This window comes from Rhamphochromis longiceps, linkage group LG7 (assembly GCF_057381845.1).
Source record: "Rhamphochromis longiceps isolate RC_006_pf linkage group LG7, R_longiceps_female_GT1.1, whole genome shotgun sequence".
In the NCBI taxonomy this organism is placed as follows: Eukaryota; Metazoa; Chordata; class Actinopteri; order Cichliformes; family Cichlidae; genus Rhamphochromis; species Rhamphochromis longiceps.
In genome coordinates this window covers 39,958,899-39,979,883 of record NC_140563.1, presented here as the reverse complement: position 1 = coordinate 39,979,883, position 20,985 = coordinate 39,958,899, and the positions used below count along the sequence as shown (strand labels likewise).

The 20,985-nt window shown below is 38.3% G+C and overlaps 1 protein-coding gene across 1 annotated transcript in view; it reads right to left on the bottom strand.

The window, feature by feature from the left end:
* Window positions 1-20,985, bottom strand: part of grin3a (glutamate receptor, ionotropic, N-methyl-D-aspartate 3A) — a 53,063-nt gene that overhangs the window by 20,434 nt on the left and 11,644 nt on the right. The window contains exons 3-5 of the mRNA XM_085413624.1: window positions 3,651-4,320; window positions 2,478-2,861; window positions 1,781-1,926 (exon numbers count right to left, since the gene is read on the bottom strand). Coding sequence (XP_085269750.1) covers window positions 1,781-1,926; window positions 2,478-2,861; window positions 3,651-4,320 — 1,200 coding nt within the window. The remainder of the gene's footprint in view (window positions 1-1,780; window positions 1,927-2,477; window positions 2,862-3,650; window positions 4,321-20,985) is intronic.

Genomic DNA, 20,985 nt, shown 5'->3' with positions numbered 1-20,985 from the left:
AAACATTGCTTAGAGATTCTCCTGGAAGCAGCCATCAGAAGATAGGAGCATGTGGTCAAACAAGCTCACAATATTCAGTTAGGCTGAGTTTTTTTATTTTGCCCAAAGTGTGCCAAGAGAAAAACAAACAAACAAACAAACAAACCCCCAAAAACAACCATTACATTACACCAGCAGCCCCAACCACTGATACAAGGCAGAGTGGATCTATGCTATTCTTTATGGCAAATTCAGACCCTACCTGATGTTGCAATAGAAATAGCAACTCATTTGAACCAGGCAATGTTTTTCCAATCATCTATCATCCAATTTTGGTGAGTCTGAGTGAACTGAAGCCTCGGTGTCCTGTTTTTAGCTGACAGGAGTGCTCCCTCCATGCTCTTCTGCATACCATAATTGTAGTAAGTGGGTAATTGAGTTATTGCTCAGTCTTGTCATAGTCTTGTCATATTCCTCTGACATCAGCATGGCATTTTCACTGGATATTTTCTCTTCGTTAGGGGGTTCATCCCTGAGATGATTCTGTGGGAAACTTCCATAAGATAATCAGAAATACTTATACCAGCCCGTCTGGCAACAACAACCCTGCCACATTCAAAGTCACTTAGGATACCTTTCTTCCCCATTCTGATGCTTAGTTTGAACTTTACCAGGCTGACCTGATTATGTCAAAGTGCATTAAACTGCTTACGAAGTGGTCAGCATGGAGTTTAGTCTGTTTGTCAACACTAGCAAGGCATTGGAGGGGGAGGACATTACAACTATAATTTTTTTTTTTTGCTAAACAGCAGTCTGGCATTGAAAAAAAGATACAAATTATTTCTACATAGCACTGTGTACTTTGGAAAGTTGGTCCGTTCTTATTAGGAAGGAAAAAAGAAAAAAAAAACATTGCTCACTAGAGCCGACCTCACTCTAATTACCCCTCAAATAAACATTGAAGCTGAAAAGACTAAATTCCTCCACCCCACAGGCAGTACATTGAATTAATTAATTAATCCAAGAAAAGCAAGTATACTTACACTTCTATGAAAACTTTAGTGCAATTAGTGCAGTATATATTAGAGATATACTATCAGTCTGTTAGTGCACAAGTGTCTTGCATATGTATATACATAATGCTTAGTCCCTAGTGAAGTAAATCCCAATGCAGAGGATTGCATTGCGGCACATTTGTATACTGTCTTGTTGCCAAGTTGTAATTTTCTAAAGATGACATTTTTGCTTTCCCTCTAATCAGCATTTTACAAGCTCAGTAAAAATAAATCTCGTTTCATCCGTTCAAATTGTGTTCCATGCAGACCTGCTGTCTTTAAAAAAAACAAACAAACCTAAAACTATATTCTGTTATGCACCATGGGTTGCTAGTTGAATGTTGAAAGGGCTGAGGATGACAGCAGTGGCAGGAAAAAGAGGAAGGTAAGATCTGAATGAGAACAGGCAGGCTTGTGGTGGGGAATGACAGCAGCAGGGATGCAATTTTCTTCTCCTTTTTTTTCAAATCTGGCTTTCATTCAGTATGCTCACACTCTTATTTTTTTATTTTTCTATTTTTTATCAAAGATGATGCAGTTTCTTTTTTTCACTTGTGCAACCAAACAGAAGTTGATTTTCAGGGGCAATGACGTTAGCTAACTGAGCGGATATTAGGAAAGCTGACAGCAGTACCTGGATCAGCAAAGACTGAGCATAAATCAATAAAGATTTGATTATGGTCCTCCAAAAAAATGTATGTCTGCCTGTATGCTATATGTGGCCTGTATGCATCTTATAGCCCTACTTGAGATGATGTATGCCATCTGGCGTTGCCGGGACATTGTATCTTCTCATGTACTCGTGCATCTCGGGGAAACTCTTCTTGACGTAGTCCTCTGCACTGCTTTCTCTCACTGTAGCAAATCTGAATCCCTGAGAGGGATGGTGCAGCTGCAAGAAAGAAGAAATAAAACAAGATACCTTCAGAACTCAAATCAAGAAAGTTTGTTGCTTTACATTTTCTTTGTTTCTTTACACTAATTTGTTTCTTTTTTTTCTTGAACATGCCGACTCTAAACATTCCTGCATTCTTGTAATTCAGTGACTTAATGAGCTGCCGAAAACCAATTAATCACCTTAATTCCCACGCGCCCCTACAAGGGTGTTTAATTAAAGAGTATATTTGCTGAGTAACAATTTTAAGACAATGAAACACCAGTGTAAGTACAAAAGCAAACAAATAACCTCTAGACATTTTAAATATTTGTTTAAATGAAATTCATTTAGAACAAAAACAACTCAGAACCAAAATGTAATTTGTTATTATGATTTAATGATATCAATATAAACACAGGAAGAAGACGTACTCATATCACACTGAATATTTCTCCTTATGTAGTCAGTGTTTCAATAAATCTGTGTGTATATTTTCCTTTGGCTCACCAATATAAAGATATGAGTGGTGACTAAAGACTTTTCTCCTATACTATACTGATTTTTACCTTTGGATCATGGATTCCCGACAACTGTTCATAAGTTTTCTCCCCAACCATTACAGCAGCCAGGTTAGCAGTATAGGTGGACAGACAGAATAGACAGAAGATGGCCCAAAGGTTCATCAGCAGACGCCCAGTCCAGCATTTTGGTGGCTTGATGGCCACTGTTCTTCCAAAGAGAATGGCATAGCACACATTAAGTGCTGAGGAGAAGGAGAACACTCGGTCACGGTTGCGTCCACGTGGCGTCATACCAAATGGACTGTGCCACTCATACAGAGTGAGGAAGATGGCGGTGACATGGAGGGAAACAAAGATGCCGAGCCACATGGACCAGTGTAGAGGCCACATAAAGGCACCGATGGGTGCGGCTGTATCACGAGTACGCACCTGGGCAGGTGGGGATACAGGATTGAAGAAAAAAAAAAAGCACTGCATAAGGAATATTGCAAAACTGAAAAGATGTTGTAATTATCAAAAATTACTGTTGTTCTCAATGTTTCATAAATCAGAGGAAATGTGGAGTTTTTGGAAGACATTAATTAGGACTATTATGGAAAGATCCTATCAGCCCCCCTCCCCATCCTCCCTCTCCCTTCACTACAAATAAACTCTATAATAATAAAAACTGATCACAGTGGGATGGTGCAAATTCATTATAGTACCCTTGCCTCAATTGGAGAAAATTGGTTTCACAGTCCAGTGATTGTGAAGCAAATGCTGTTTCTGACGCTGCTGTTTGTAAGAGAGATACTTCTAGTGGAATGGGAAAAAGAAAAAAATACAGATAATAGAAAATACATCCACTGTAAATAAAGCAGAACGTCTACATCTGTAGCAGCATACTAGGAAAAAGTAACAATAGTGATTACCACCATCCCTATGCCTGTCAGCTGTTGAGACTAGCTGCAGTAATTGTAATAATAAGTTCTTTCTGCAAAGCTGTATAACCCCCAGAACAGCCCCGCATATGGGATTGCACTGGAATCCAATAATGTATGGTTGGCAGTGGTAAAACATATTGATACTGACCGTCTGCATACTGAGAGGAGAGAGTTGAGGTCAGGTCAATGACACACATCAAAGAGAGATAGGTTAAAGAGTAACAGAAATTAGGAGAAGAAGTGGAGAGGAAAAGAGGAGGAAAAAAGAAGCCAGAGAGTGAAGAGCAACACTGACCAGAATTCCTAGGCTTGTGGAGAAGAAAGGTGAGGTGAAGTCAATCACCTGGCTCCTAGCTGAATTAATGCTAAAAGATGTCACTGCCAGGTGGGCAGCACCACTGAGAAGATCACCCACCAATCCTGTCCAACGACCATTCTTAAACCCCCCGTATTTCCCATCACCAACAATGTAGAGATCGAAAGTAAAGCCCATGTCCTCCCCCAGCTTCTCCAATAGATCAATGCAGTAGCCATAGCAGCATTTCTTTAGATCTGTGGGAACAGATCCATTGGTTCCTCTGAGGTTCTGGAAAAGTCCTTCCAAAACTGAAGAGTCATTGGTAAGCGGGTCCAGGCACAGCTGCCCAGCAGGACATAACCCATCCGAATCCACTTCACGGGTAAATACAAATGGGTGCTCCACCAGTGTCACTACTCGCATGTGCAACCGTGGAGGTCGGCGCCAATCGCCACCTCCTCCAGAACCTGGATGGTTTGGCCAGGCTGCTGGGTCCATCAGAATTCTCCCCCTGCGCCAGCGTCCCAGGCGGGTCCAGGTTGGCTGGCCTAAGGGATCCAGCTGGAGGGACCAGATGTAGTGATGGGCTTCTGAGATGACATTCTGGCTCTGACTGTTGCTGGATATGAAACCGCTCTGGCCCTCAAATGATGTGTTGGCTACAAATCTGAGGAGAATGAAGAGAAAGAGAAAACAAGAAGTGTCAGGGGGGAAAAAAGGAGTGAGGGACATTGTGAAGAAGCTTGGAAGAGAAAAAAGGCGAGCAGAAGGGTACACACAGTTTTACTGGACACATGCTTAATGTCAAACATCATTAAAATTTTGGGAACATTTTTTAACAATATACTTATTATGTTTGCAAAGAGTGATACCCAGTCAAAAGTCAATCAAAAATCAAACTCTGGGCTCAGTGCATACAGATGTTCAGTATAATAGCACATTTTATCCCCTGTAGACAATATTCTTACAGGAAGTCTCAAGAGAACAGGTTTATTTGATTTGTTTGTCTAAACTGAACACAAGTCTATCTCTTTTGCGCACTAATACTAATGCAGTTAAATGCTAGATCTTAAAGGTTTTGTGCTTCTCTAAAAAAATCAGCCCTCTTAAATGACTTAAATGAATTATATTAAAAAGTCAATATTTTCTGTGCATTCAATTCCATTTGTTGTCTTTTGTGATCAAAGACATTTGAAGTATCAAAAAGAGAGCTATAGGTAAATTTTTTATATACATTTTTTGTGTGTGGGAGCACTGTTTGCAGGTTGGCACTATCTCCTCATGGGAAGAATGTCCTGGTTTTAAATCCACTGGCTGGATGGGGTCTTTCTGTATAGAATTTGCACATTAACAGCATGGTTGTGTGGGTTCTCTGTCTCCAAAATCCAAATACATGGAAGTTAACAGGTATGAATGGTTGTCTGTCTCTGAGTATTAGTTCTACAACAGACTGGTAAACTGTCCACCTCTCGCCCTATGGGAGCTGGGAAAGGCTCCATCCCCACCACAACCCTGAATTGTTTGAGTGGAAGAAAATGGATGGATGGATGAGTTTGAGCATTTTTCCAAACTATTTGGGATTATAACCAATGAAAAGAAAATCAATTCGACCATATGCAATTACGCACTACTTCTGAGTGTGTATATGTGTGTATCACATGTCATTTACATACCTCTTTTCACTCACTATTTGTTTATAAACCATTTTGCGTTTAATCATTAGTTATTAATAATCCCTGGTTCTCTCCCACCGTGTGCCTTCTGTCCTGTCGCTCTCCTTCTTTGTCATTTGATTACTAGGGTTTTCTCTCTGTTATCATATGATCTTCACATTATAAAGCAGCTTGAAAGAACTGTTGTGACAATTTCGCACTAAATTTCTAGGATATAGAAGGTTCAAGAAAACGTAGGTCTTATTAGACTGTAGACAACTGTATGTTCTCAAGATGCTCTGTAAGTATCATTTAGGGCGTCCTTTCAATGTTACATTTTAAAGTTCCATTCACTTCTCTTCACTTTAGTGGGTACAGTTAAATGATGCTAACTGAAACAGATGAAAGATTGTTTGGATTACAAATGAAATTAGTAAAAAAAATAATAAAAATAATTTCACTTGGTGAAAGCAGCTGAAATATTGTGGTAATCTTAAAAAACATTAACAAAAAACCCTCCAAAAGACAAGAAATAATCATCAGTCTGTCTTGTCAACACTACATGCTTTGTTTACTCACTGATCCAATCCAGCCTGATCCTGGAGAGCACAACAACACCGTGCTGACTACTTCTGACTTTGACACACATTAATAGCAGTTGTTTGAACAAATAACCAGTGTTGCATTTTTTTATGATCAGCTCTGCCTGGAGAGGAATCATTTCAGATCAAGTTTATGATGCTACCCTGACAGTATGTTTGATAAATATGAATATGCATGGCATATGCATATGTCTTCTTTATGACTCAGAAAGCTGAAACCCATTTTCTTTTATATCTTAAATACAACAGAGAGACTCAGAGTGCACTGAGCACAGTTCATGTTGCACAATAAAGTAAATTGCAGGATGCACAGCTGTAAGTTTTCTGCTGCCTTGCTTTTTTATTCTTTATCGCCTCTATCCAGACATGTTTGGATCTCTGTTCTTGGGACTTATGGGCTTAAATGTACAATTATGTTTACTCTTGGTTAGTTCATATATCAATTTCCACTTTATTGGTGTAAAAGCAACAACAGAGAGGTGTACTATCTTGGCGGCCTTAGTGGCTGTCTATCTGTGAGTGTGTGTATGTGTGACAGCATAAGACAAACCACGGTCCAGTGATCACGCCATCTCCCTCACTGAGCCATGCTACTGGCTGTCTGAGAGTGTCAGATACCAGAACAGACACACACACTCACACCCACACACAAGAAAGACACGCACTGGATTGGATATGTTTGAATTTAAGAAAACATGCAGGCATCCAGGTAGATGCACAGCTCTTTGATATGCCTTGAGGAGGTAATGATGTACCTGAAGTGACCTTTTTCAAAATATCTCCATCGTGTCACCTTGCTCACTGAAAAATTTCCCGTCCCACCACCTTGTCAACTTCCCTTCATCTTTTACAGGTTTTTAGCCAACCTGACAACTCAAGCAAGCTGTCTGAAGGTCAGTGTTTTCACAGTAGCTTGTAGATGTTAAACTACCTGGGGAGTGTGTCTCTCTCCTGATGGCAGCCAGTGTCATGCTCTCGCAGTTTCCTGACATTGCAGAAAGTGTTCCATGCTAAATGTGAAATGTCACTTTCATACTAAAAGGTCACGTATTATAGAAGGTAATGTGTTTAGGCAAGACATCTGTATTATTTGAATATGTTTCAAGTTCAAGTCTGAATTTACTGTCAGATTAATATAGGCAAGGTTTTCTCAGGAAAGTAGCTGTGAAAAGGGAAGCACAGTTTTGTAGCAAAAATCAATATAGATGTCCAAGTTAAACTGGTATCCATGTGTTTCATCCACATAAGGACTCAGTTAAAAAAAAAGGGTCAGATCACTGCAACACCAATCACGTAATCAGAACTCCAAGGATAGTTATTACAACTGGGATTGATCCTAAGTGGCTCCACTCATTATGAACTATTGAACTCTTCTAATCAGACAAGCTCAGGATAGTTAAACTGGCACACCCACAGGACTGCTCTGTCTCTGCTGACTTTGGATGTCTTTGAACACAGAATCGAGTTCAGAGACACACAAAAGCACTGGGCCACCTACACATTACTCTAAGTGGAGCTGCTCAGCCATGAAAACCATGCCATGAAGCTCTTAGGACATAATGTTTGTACTGATGTTAATACTAGAGGAGGGTTAGAATCTGCAGTTATTGAATCAGCAGAGCTTTGGCAGATTTCACTACATGCCTCAACACTTTGCCACCCTGCTTTTTATCTGGCCTGCCACTTTGTGGCTAAATTGCTGTGGTTCTTAACTGCTTCCACTTTTGCAATTTGCAAACTTACTTGTTGCACTGGTGACAACCTATAACAGTACTGTGCTAGAATTCAGTGAGTTATTTTTTAAAAACCCATTCTCTCACAAATGTTTGTAAAGGCAGACTGGATGACTCAAATGCAGAGTCAAATGCAGGCATTGATTACATTTTTAAAAAAAGACAAACCAAAGTCCACGAGAGAAAGCAGGGAAACAGAAACATGGGGAACTAAAGAACAGTACACAAAGGAAACAGGATTACAACAAGGCACTTAGGGAGATGCCAAACAGCAGGGAACATAGCTCCAAGTCATCAGACAAATTAGACAAGGAAGTTTAAAGTAAATACAAAATACACAAGACTAAGTTTATCAAAATGAAACTGGAAAAAAAACAGTTTGACTGATTACACTAAGGGGAAGGAAATACATTAAATAATGTGATCCCTAAGAAAACCAAGAATCACATTGATTATTTAAATAAAGAGCACTTTAAATTCCAAAAAACATTTAGAGATGTCAACAACTAACTACCATTTCAACACTATTGTAAACAAACTAACGTAATTAAAATATCACCATTGCCTGTTTGTCTGCCAGTTTACACTACATAATTTTAAGTTTGTTTTCAGTTTGTCCAGCCTGTTCCTACGAAAACAGCTTCAGTTTGAGAAATCATCTCCAAGCATAAATGTAGCTAAAATATTTAAACCAAGCCCCAATATACTTATCTTAAGCTCCATATTTCTCACCACTCAACTTATCATACCAAACAATTATTTGACCTTCAAAACTACTTGCTGACGTGCTGTAGTTCACTACATCCGGAGCTGCTACATTACCTCCTATGCTCGAAATAAAAACTATGGTTGAACTTTTTATTCAACGTGACGTGATTCACTTCCACTTCATGAAAAGATAAAATGATGGTATTTGTAGCCAAAGAATGACGTCTGGGTGAATCATATATTTTCCAGACCAAGACTAACTCAGTGTCAAGGCTGCCTCGTGTTCTCGCCTCATGCATCACCCAAAAAAAAAATAAATAAAAAAGATTTTTAACATGATATAACCACAAGGCTGTTGTTGTGTGTACATCACTGACCAAGCAAGTTAAATGAAAAGGAATGGGAGTGCACTTAAATCCATCTTATTCATTACTCTCACAACATTAATCAGCAACAATGAATGTTTTTTTAAGCAAGAAAACATTTTGCTCTTAAAAATAAAATATAGAAAAAAGGAAATGCTGCTGCCTTTGTAGCAGCATAGAAATCTCTGCCAAGAGTATTCCTCCTTGTTAAACCGATCCTCGCCTGAAGCAAACAGAAAGTGTTTCACTGACATTGGTTCAGGGAATACAAGCCTCAGAGGGGACATTTATCATATACCATTTTCTATCTTTATGGTTCATCCAGCTGGCACATGTGGGTACTAACCTTTACTTTGACGGGCATGGATCGGTTTAAAATGATTTCTATCAAGACGGATTGTCTATGGTGGGGAAAAAATAAATAAGATAACCTGTGGAAATTTGTCTCGGCACAATATCTAGTTATAAAGGACTTTTGCTCACTGAACTCTCAGAAGGGTGTATAGTGTATCTCTGTGAAAATGCACATTTATATCTTAGGTTTAGATCTTTATCTTCATTTTTTCCCCACCTTTATCTTCTTAGGCTTTGCTATCCCGTCATGTGTGATTTTAACTTTTGCACACTGACTTTAAACCCCCTGGAAAACCCTCAATCCCAACTAGATGTGATTCGTCATAGGATAAAAGTGAAAAAACAAGTTTTCCTTTTTCAGTGAGCCCTACCTGACATCCAAATTATTTGAATGCCCAAATAAATATATAAAGAGCCACTATATCAGATTGTTTACTCAGTCAACCATCTATGGTAGGGATGTCAAACTCATTTTACACATTGAGCCACATATTCACTACTGTAATCTCAAGTGTGCCAAACCAGTGAAGCTACATGATTAACATGTACAATTACAGAAAAAGTTCTGTAGTTCATTGCCATGTACTGTAATGATAAAATATCGTTTTTGTTCATTCAAAGAAAATTTCTTTTTTTCTTGTCTTTCTGCGAATCGACTGTAACATCATAAATGTATAAAATAGTGAAAAAACAGCAACTTTCTGTTATTTAATTGTTTATCTATTACTAATAATAGTAATAGTGTAGTATGAATGAGGGTCATTCTTTATTGACAGGAAAAACTGTAAAACTTGTGAAAAAGCAGTTAAAAGTTCAAAATCTGCAACTCCTTCAGTCTTTGCTGGGGAGATTCTGTCCCCTGGACCTTACGCTTGACATCCCTGGTCCCCTGAATCAGATTTAAACATTGTCTTTGATGACTGATTGTTAAAACATTTTGGAAAAAACCCAAATATGTTTACAATATTTTTGCACAGTTCCCTCAAATGCCAGTATTTTGTTTGAAACTAATCCTATCAACTGGATTTAAGAACAAAAGTATTACAATCAGGATTTCTCCAATTGTTTTGCAACAGCAACAACAGATAAGAAAAGGCTTATTAAACTGTGGTTTCTCAACATGTTTATGTCTATATGTTGCAATACGTATCAAGCGAAACAACATTGAAAATCATAATAACTTAAAAAAAATTGAAGTGAAATAACATTGATTTATGTGCAAGTGTAACAAGCATGTATGCATGGCCTGCAGCTACTTTACTATGCAGCTTACGTTTGACTTGCCCCAGTCAAGCTTTCTACTATACCAGAGAGTGAGGTAATCTTGTTTTATATTTATGGAAATTTGCACTCCTGCAAACCACAGCGAGATTTATTATGCAAGACAGAATTACATTTGTGAAACACATGGTTGGTCCTCATCATTTATTCTCTTGCAATTAACATTAAAATTGACAGACTATTACACTACATATTACTGATAAGCTAAAGGGCAAGTGTTACTTCTTTCTTGCTTATAATATGCACCTCATGTGAGCGTTACTCATCCTTGTTTTCTAAACTATCCATAAATTGGGGACAATCCCAACTTTTTTCCCAGGACATGCATTTTTTTTAATGAAAGTATAATCTGTAGAACCATCAGATATTAAATGGCTTTGGTTTCTAAATGATGGGCAGTTGGAGTAAAGCAGGGGTGTCCAACTCCAGGCCTTGAGGGTCAGTGTGCTGCAGGTTTTAGATGTGTCCTTGATTCAACATAGCTAATTTAAATGGCTGGTGATGAACTAATCATTTAGTTCAGGTGTGTTGACCCAGGGTGATATCTAAAACCTGCAGGACACCAGCCCTTGAGGCCTGAAATTGGACACCCCTGCAGTAAAGGTTTCAATGAAACAATAAGCAAACAAGGTACCGTCCCTACACACAGCTCCCCGGGCGCTGCATTGGTGGCTGCCCACTGCTTCACTGGGTGAATGTGTTAAATGCAGAGGAGTAATTTCCCTATGGGGACTAACACATGCACATTATTATTATATTATAAAAGTGTTTCATCAGGCTCTAGCAGATACAAAATGTAACATATTATGTGCAATAGAAAACATTTGATTTTTACAATTCCTTACATGTAACAGATTTGAGCATTTTTCTAGAAAACTACTTTTTTTTGCCAGCTGATTGCAGTACAGTTTGCAGAACTTCCCGCACAAACACTCCATCGCTTTGTGATGCTATGCAGTATACTCTCTGTTAGGCAATTCATTTCTCATAATACAAAGTGGTCTGCCTTGAAAGAATTTTCCCACAGGACCAAATGAATGAGTCACAAAAAGTCCAGCTTTTAGAGTGCTCGCGCGAATGGAACACAGTGATAAATAGAAAAAAGAAAAGAAAAAAGATCTCGGATGTAAATGTCAGAATGAAGGGTTTATGCACAGCCTGATCCTTTACTGATCTTTCTTGGTTCAAAGCCCGATGAAGAGAGATGGAAATTAAAGCAAAACTGAATATATGAACTGCAGTCAAACAGAATATTCAGCAGTAGCTATAAATCATATTTATGATGTAGATGAATTAATTATATAAACTCTCATAATGTAATATTAATCTTTATGTATCTCAAAAGTATGTCAGTCTATTTAGTCTGCATATTATATTCAATATTTTTGAATTTGATACAACTAAATTTGAATTTGAGACAATTAAATTTTACCTGGTAGAAATAAACTGCAAGATTTCCTGAGAACCATTCTCACTTGAAAATGGACTAAATCCAACTTCCATACGATCAGGTATTTTACCCACCAGCCACGCATTACAGCATGACTGGCTGATTAGTTCTCTATCCCTGGAGCAATTTCAGTGAACAGCTGCCTGTCTACAGTTGTGTGAAAAAAATAAGTAAAGCCCATGAAAAACGTTGACTTTTTCAATACATTTAAACAAGCAAACACTCAATCCTCTTTGAAACAGCGCCTGCAGATAAATGTGATATACTCAAATCAGTGATACATAAAATTCTAATTTTCCAGTCCATCCAGCTTCTGAACTGCATATCCAGATCAGGGTCAAGGTGGGGCTTGAGCCTAAAACCCAGCTGACATGGGGCAAGACGATGGGGTGGAGGGTAACCTGATAATCTAAACACACCTATGGCCAATTTAGAATTCGTGTTGGGATGTATTACACATTACCCTTTTACTCGAATGCTCCACATAGAACATATTTTTTTTACACTACCTACTTACATTTGTATGACTCCATAACATGGTGAGAAATGAGTTGTGGGATAATTGTTAGTTAATATTATAGGCTCCAGTCCTGCACACTGACACGAGTTAGTATTCTAGTGTGTCATGAACTGCGGAGTATGCAGATGATATATTGTGGAGTTGGAGGACCCAGATGAAGGCTAACTAGAGTAAACGAAAGCGAGCCATTTATTTATATTGGTAGTCATGGTACAAAAACGCAGTCTCTTAGAATTTTTGTTTCTATTTTCAACATGTCAAAAGCAGACTTCAAACTATATACCAGTTTTTAATCCTACAGTACAGTTATGTGGATTTTTTTGATAGATTTGTCCAATCCATAAAATTAGGATTAAGAATTCTTACTAAGCGATTAGTATCTTATTAGGAAGTGACATAGGGAACATGTCCTATTTCAAAAAGTGTGACATCTGGGGTCTGCTGTTCTCTTTGTAGCTAATTAAGCCATCATGGCAGGACCTAAACAGCTGTTTTGGGTTTTGAAAAATGAAACTACAACTTCCATAATCAGCATAAACTGATTGTGGAAGTTTTTAGCTATCAGACAACAAGATAGCAGGATGATACTGATTAATGAGTACCATGTACACAGCTACCTCCTATTACTTTCAATTTATATTCCTCAAATTCCTTCCATTTTATGCAGTATTTACAGCCCCTGTGTAAGTCTCACGTCTGCTCTGCTAGTTTTATTACAGAACCTAGAAGGAAACATCTGGGTAAATATTTTAAAAAGTTATTCGTGATTTGGTCTTGACCTTGTGACCTGTGAAAGTGTGGCTATGATGCTAACTAAGCTGTTTCATTGTTTCACAGATTAGCTAGACCTTGTATTTCTGACTTCCTTTTTAAATGATTTATGTGCCTTTTTAAAGTGTAGCATCACAAAAATCCTTTTTATACAAAACATAGTCATTCCCAGTTTGCATAAATCTGCATTTCATATGTTATTCTGATGTTTTTGTCATTACTTTTCTATACAGTAAGCATATTACTGCCATTCAGCTAGAATAAGGTAAAACTGCTTTTGGAGGCCCTTATTTGCTATGAATTCTAGATGTTTCCCATCATGCTAAAAATATCTATGCACCACACATGCCCTGGGTTAGCATAAAGCTGGTTATTTCGATAGTGTCCCAGCCGCAAGTCCCATGACACTACAGATGTCTGGTGGCAAACACCTCTATATGTCACCTGCTTTCTCCCATTGAGAGAGGTTGATGGCATTCCCAGCAACACTGCTGCAACCAGGTCCATAATAATCATGAAACAGATGCCCTGAAGAGTTCAGTGTTCAACTGAGAACAGCTACAATCTTTCCGTTGCTCATCTGTCACATGGTCTTTGGCTTCAACACTGCTGAGGTGACAACTGCTCCCTTAAGGTCAACTCATCCACCAAGCACCTGTTATTCAGACAACAAAATTCTCACTGAATCTGAAATGTATGAAATGAGTGAAAATGACCACAATCTTCACTCTAAAAAGCCGCTGGGTATGAATGGTGTAAACCATGGGGGAAATATGTTCCCGCAGATTTGTAATAGACATTTGGAGAAATAACTAGAGAGTAAAAGTAAATACACTTTAATTATTTTGAAAATGGAGAAATATTTGTTTGACTAGCTGCTCGCTGTAAGAAAAGGGTCAAAAAGAGACATTACTGTGTATTTAGGAGGCTGAATGTAAAGAGATGCAGCACTTGTGCATTGTTCTTGTAGATTACTAAAGATCTAAGAAACATTTAAATATCCCATTAGATACTACATTGCTATCAGCTCAATTTTAGTAATGTAATGCAGTTAAAGAACTACAAAACAGATTCTTTCTTTTTGTTTTGTTTGTTTGTTTTTGTGGATTCCAGTATCTACTTAACTTAGTGATTAGCTGCAATTATGTCATTTTACTCTCATAGTTGAAGTCATAGCTTAATGGATTGATTCCCAGTCAGTGTTGGGAAGGTTACTTTTAAAATGTATTCCACTACAGATTACAGAATACATGCCCCAAAATGTATTTTGTAACGTGTTACGTTACTCAATGAGAGTAATGTATTCTGAATACTTTGGATTACTTAATATATTATCAGCAGTTTTACAACTACGTGAATGTACTTTTGCTGTGTGATTTATTACTATTACTGAAGGATACCCACCATACCAATACCAACCAGATTTTTAAATCTTAATATAAAATGAGTAACAGTAGGGTGGACATTAGGTAAGGCTGCACTTTTTGCAGCGATCTCCTAAAACTATTCCGTGCAAAACAGGTCCACGGTACCGTAGTAAAGGAACCTCTGGCTAATACGTCAGTTCCGTGTCGGGCTCGTAGCCGAAAACTAGCTTTACTTTGTTGTCTGGGTCAACTTTGCTAGCGAGAGACAGAGAGAGGCGTTGAAAGGCTGCTGCAAAGGAACTTATTGTTTCGGAGGAAAACAGTGTACAGTCGAGTCTTAATAGCTCACTTACAACTGGGCTACGCTGCCCATGAGGCTACATTCTTTAGGGCTATGCCTGTAACACTCTGCCTATTGCCTTCATATTAAATACATTTTTGAACACTAATTTTAAAAAATATATTTCTTCAGGTCATTATGCGGGCCGCAAGTAGAGGTGACATGGGCCGCAAGATTGAGACACAGGCATTTGAGCCTCTTAATGCGTGTTTTGTTTGGGTTTCCACCAGCGTGGATTTACCAAAAATAGAGAGGGCATAGCCTAACATATGAAACAGGAATTGACCGCCGTGTAATCCCTTTATTTCAACAAAGTAACTGTATTCTGAATACCACCTTTTAAAACGGTAACTGTAACGGAATACAGTTACTCATTTTTTGTATTTTAAATACGTAACACTGGAACATGTATTCTGTTACTCCCCAGCACTGTTCCCAGTTGGGTATCGATGGTCCTGTGGGTGTATATGGAGATTTGCAAAGTACCTCTATCTTTCAGAAGACAAAAAATGAGATTGAGATGTATTAGATGATGCGCCAAGCACTGCATCAATTTCAATTATGTCCCGTACACATAAGGAATTGTCAGCACTCACAGCTCGCCATAAAGTGACGTGAGGATGCTAACAGAAATGTCAGCATGGATTGCTAAAAGTGATGAATAGCTGGTATAAATAATATGCTTCTGCAGTTTCAGCTCACAGTAATCTTAATGTTAACCTTTAACCTATTTAGCAACGAAAAATAGATATAGATATAGTTGAAACCCAGGTCAAGAAAGTTCTAACAGTAAGAGAGGAAATATGAAGATGCATTTTTCCAACATTTACTCATACTCCAGTGGATGCATCGAGGGCAACTCAGCATAAGGACGCCAAGGATACTTTGGCATGCAGACCGGAGGAGTCAGGGATCGACGCACTGACCTTCTGACTGATAGACGACCCACACAACCACCTGTGCCACAGCTGCTCTGTGCTAACCTTCTGCTAGCATTTACACAGCATCTGTACAAACTCAGCAGTAACCTGAGACCCTTATTTCAGTAACAGTGAGACCAATGTCACAAGACTGGTCAATTGTAACTAGCAACGGCTGATCAAGACTGCAGGAAAAACTGATGGATTTCTCCTAAATATAAGACATTCAGGAAAAACAACTAAACTCGAGTGTGATGGTGAGAAAGAACATCTTTATGCAATCAATAAACATTTAAGCTTTGGATATAACTATTCATGTGGAGTAATTTTCTTAGCATCTAACCAAATCAAAACTAAGCAGAAGGAGCAGACTTCATGTGGGAAACAGCCTGATTACAGTTGCGGCCACTAACGCCTCCAGAAGTGTCAAAACTCTGGAAAGACAGGTGGACTCAGGTGTCTCATTAGAAGCACAAAGAGCTTGTTAATGAGTCCTTTTGTCATTCTGTGTATGCAGATTCATTTTGCTTTGACCACCAATTTATTACCGGAATGACACTCGTTATTTTTATTATTATTGCTTTTTTCTCTCTTTTAAAACTTGCATCATATATGCTGAACACGTTATTGAAGGTTTACTTGAGCCCATCTGATATTTTCTTAGGGTATAAAAAAGAAGCGGCAACTAAGTAAGCTGCAAAGAACACAAAAAATACAAGACTCTCTCTGACATCTGCTGAGGTGGCCAGCCTATAGCCCAGCCTTAAAGCTTAAAGATGTCCCCTGCACCCTCCTAGCATGATCAGAGGTACAAACACTGCAGAGATCTAAGAGTGCTGGAAAATATGAAGACCACAAGCAGGCTAAAGTACACTCATAAACTTGTAAAACATATGATCTGCTCTATTTTGTGTCCATGATCATGTGCTGTTATCTGACATAAACTTTCTGTGCAATTAAAATCTATCTGTTGTAGAGGCTTCTTTACCACTAAGCTAGGTAGTGATATGACCTCTCTATTTCAGTTAAGCTAACATTATATACATGTTCTGCTGTGGTTTTGTTCCGAAAAATGTCAGATACTTCTGTTAAATGTGTCTGAGATTTTCTCTCATTTGCATTTTCTGACTGGCTGCAGGGTCCAGGGAGAGAAGTCTGCCACTGTCTGTATTAACGGCCCCCTTAGAGGTGTGGCTGAGGTCATGCTGAATTGATTTGTAGAATTTTTGTGTATTTTTATGGTTGGACTTAGGGCTGTTCGATATAACGATATATATCGGATGACGATATAAAAACGTCTATCATTTCATTTTACGCTATCGTTTGTTTCGTGGTGTCACAAAATGATTTTTTTCATTGTTCTGATGGTCACTGTAGTGGCTATATTAATTTCTTAAAGTTCTCTCTTTCTCTTATATTTAATATAACCACACTACGGATGGGCAAGCGCCTGTTTTTATGCGTTTTGGTTAGCAACAACGACGGTAACACCATGGCGTGTCCACTTGTTTATGTTCCACATAAATCTTTCACAATAAAGCTCAAGATCCTGTTGAAACATTTCAAAATAAACTTAATCACGTGAAAGAGCAGATTATTTATGGATGAGAAGTAAAAAAGAGCTGCCAGGTGCTAAAAAATAAACCTTAGACTCAAACGTTAGAACAGGCTTTTCCCCGCAGCACACTGTGTAATAAATACTCACAAAGAAAACGGCGGCCATTACAACTTATGTCTAAAAATATATATTTTCATGCATCGGTTAAAACACTCGACTCCAGCTACATGACGCACAGCTGGAAACACTTCCCGCAAGTCAAGCTGCCCGAGATTCACAGAATTTACAGAAAATGTTACATTTTTGTGATTTATAACGTTATCGGGACGATAGAATTCTTATATCGGGATATTTTGGTCATATCGCACAGCCCTAGTTGGACTTCACTGAATGATCAGTCTAACGACAACAGGAAACCAAGCCCCTTATCTAAAGAGAACATTTGCTTTCCCCTGGTGAGAGGAATCCTATTCATGTTTATTAGGGATAGCTCAGTAGGTAGAGTGGTGGCCCCATGATCAGAAGGTCGGGGGTTCGATTCCCCTGAACAGCTACCCTGAGGTACCCCTGAGCAAGGTACCGTCCCTACACACTGCTCCCCGGGCCCCCAATGGCTGCCCACTGCTTCACTGAGTGAATGGGTTAAATGCAGAGAGGGATTTTCCCCACGGGGACCAATAAAGTACACACTTTCTTTCTTATAGTTTGTTTTGAGCATGGCTTTGCTATATGTATTTTGATAGACACACAAAAAACCCAAAACTGGACAGGTTTTGTTTTTAAGGTTTGGAGTGAGTTTGCCTCTGTGTGTATATAAATTCTACCCTGAAAACTCTTATCGAAAACAAATATATTTTGATTAGTTCAGTATCTGATGTTCTTCAGCTTGTGAAAATACAGCTACTACATATAGTCTAATATAGATCTGTGTTCTCAATACTAGTTTAGTATGTTTTTTTCATATGCAGATTTCTGTAAGTGGTCATACAAGGGGCAGTAGGAAGAGTGGGTCATCTACTAACAGGAAGGTCAATGGTTCAAGCCTCAGCTACTCCAGCAGGCACTACCTTGGGTTAGCCTCTGTTGTTTAAATGGGCTATAGGCGAGAAAAAAAAACATAACAAAAATGTACATAATATAACATAGTGCATGTTTCAGATATATTCTTTTAACTTTCAAGAAAAAATTATGTTTAACTCAATTCAGTGGGCTGCATACAGAGTTAACTCTGATTGGTCAATTAGATTATAAAATGCTATGCAAGTACTAGTCTGTTTACCATATACAAAGATGTAATGACATTTACACACATCTGCACAGGGATTCAGGGGACCAACACCCTTAAGATTGCTGATTGGCTGCTCTAACCTCTTTGTGCCTTCTAGGTTTCTCATCTATTATTTCCAGCTACCACAGCCAGTGTTGTTTTTAAAAAAAGAAAAAAAAAGATTAGATGGGTCAGTTTATCTGACCACTAAAGCACTCTGCCTCCACAATAAGATTACAAATGATTTCAAAAAGAAAAGAAACGTGAAACTAATGCAATTGTTAGACTCCACACAGTAATATGTTTCATAGTGTGGAAAAAAAATGTAATGGTAACAGATGATGATGACCCTGACTCAATATAAGTCCACTCTCCGTATCTTTTAATCCCTTTAGCATGAATGTGATCAGACAGCCCAAACAGTCTCAGAGCTTTAGAAATACTGAAACGAACGATTTGGGGAGAAAAACTTTTTTTTTCATCTTTGCAGGTTGCTTACAAACATTCATCTTTGCTCTTTTTCTCTTTTTTCTCTAGCCTCTCCATATAAGTCTTTCCAATACTTTCAGATTCTCCCGAGGCAGGTGTGCGACTGACTTTTCCAAATCACTCATGTGTGAAACAGCTTGAATTAGAACCACTATCACATACAAAGGAAACTAAACCTCATCAAGTAGTTTCTCCCTGTTTTCATGGGGTCAAAGACTGCACGAGGACTCTCACTGGGCAAAAGGTCCTATTTGGCAAGTGTTTCTGCAATATGTAAAACACTGACAAATGAATCAACACCCTTTTTTAAATAAAGTAAAGCAATGGAAGGACCTTCAGGACCTCTGAGCTCACCATGTTTAATAATTACCTTCACTGGATATTCATTCTGCTGATTCGAGTGTTTTGAGGAGAATCTTAGCAGGAAAGGTCAAACAGTACTTGTAATGCAGCGGTGGGTGATCACACATCCACTGTCACTTACATCTCTAGAGTGGAGCAGCTGCAGATTACAGTGCTGTTAAATGCAATTCATTACACATTAGCATTTTATCACAGTGCTGCAGTTATTGACTGTACTACAGTGTGCATCCCCATAAACTACATGCTGTGCAAATGCAAGACGGTGTAGGTGTGTATGAATTATTTGTAACTGCTCGAGTAAACATTTGAAAGATATGAAAGAAGTAGAGTAATGTATACACTGTACATTTGGATATTATTGATTAATTGTTGGGTGGAGAGAACCCAGATTTGGTACTGTGTAAGTCTTACTGTTTAAAATGTATATTTAATTTAATGAAGCCTAAGCTCCACCAAATTGGTGCATTAATTAATAACAGAAAGAAGAGCCCTGAAACACTAACATATTTACTGTAATACAAAGAATGCAAAATATTCTGCTGAATATATAATATAACCTATTTTGCACAATATGGTCTAAAATATGTATAACCACTCCTTTATACGTAACTCTATTGCTATCTAGTAAGAGGAAGGACACATTGTTTACATATTTGAAAAAAGTGCAAATAGTACCATACCTATTTAACAGAATGAGTGAGTCAGCAGAGTTGTACCTGCATGATTAAGATTTAAGGCATGTAAACTGTATCTTGTAGTTTAATCCATTGATGACTGCTGTTAATATATGAGACAAAGATAAGAAAAACACACCCCTACCTTGCAACAGATGAGCAAAATAGCATCATGATGGGAAAGCTAGCTGGAGGAGGGGATGTGAGTGTTGAAAGTGTTGAACAAAGACTAGACTAGGACTAGCAGTGATATTACACTGTGAAAAGGAAACAAAACTAACTAAAAATGTCTGGGAGTATGGGCCATATGGATAGATGATCATCTTTTGTTTAAAAAGTTGGGCACTAAAACTTCCAACTTGCCCTGCTAGCAAACTGGCTTACAAAACTTTTGATGAGATCTCAGACGTACTAAAGAGGCTTTTAAATCTAACACCTCTGGCGATAGCTGAATGGTTCAGGTTTTACAAAAGGAATGAGTCAAATATTGAATTCATATTGGAGTATATGGCAGAGCTTCATAGATTAGGAGAGCATTGCCATGTCGGGGAGTACGCACTAAGGAACAGGCTTGTGTGTGGACTGAGCAATGAGGCCAATCTGAAATGGCTTTTGACAGAATATAGACACCTAATGTTTACAGAGTGCCATGAAAGATGAAACTAGCCAGTGGGTCAGTGCTCACATCCAGGAAAATGTTCCTAAACTCAACCTGAAATATACAAATGTGGGATTGATAACTTACACAGGAGCGAGAATCACAATACTGCAAAAGCTGAAGTTAAAGGTGAAATATGGGCACATATATGTCTCTTTGGCATGAGATAAAGGCCATGCACCAAACAGAATTGAAGTTGTGTCAGAAATACTATATAGAGATTCAGTGTTGAGGGAGGGGATTGACTGAGCTTGAAGAGA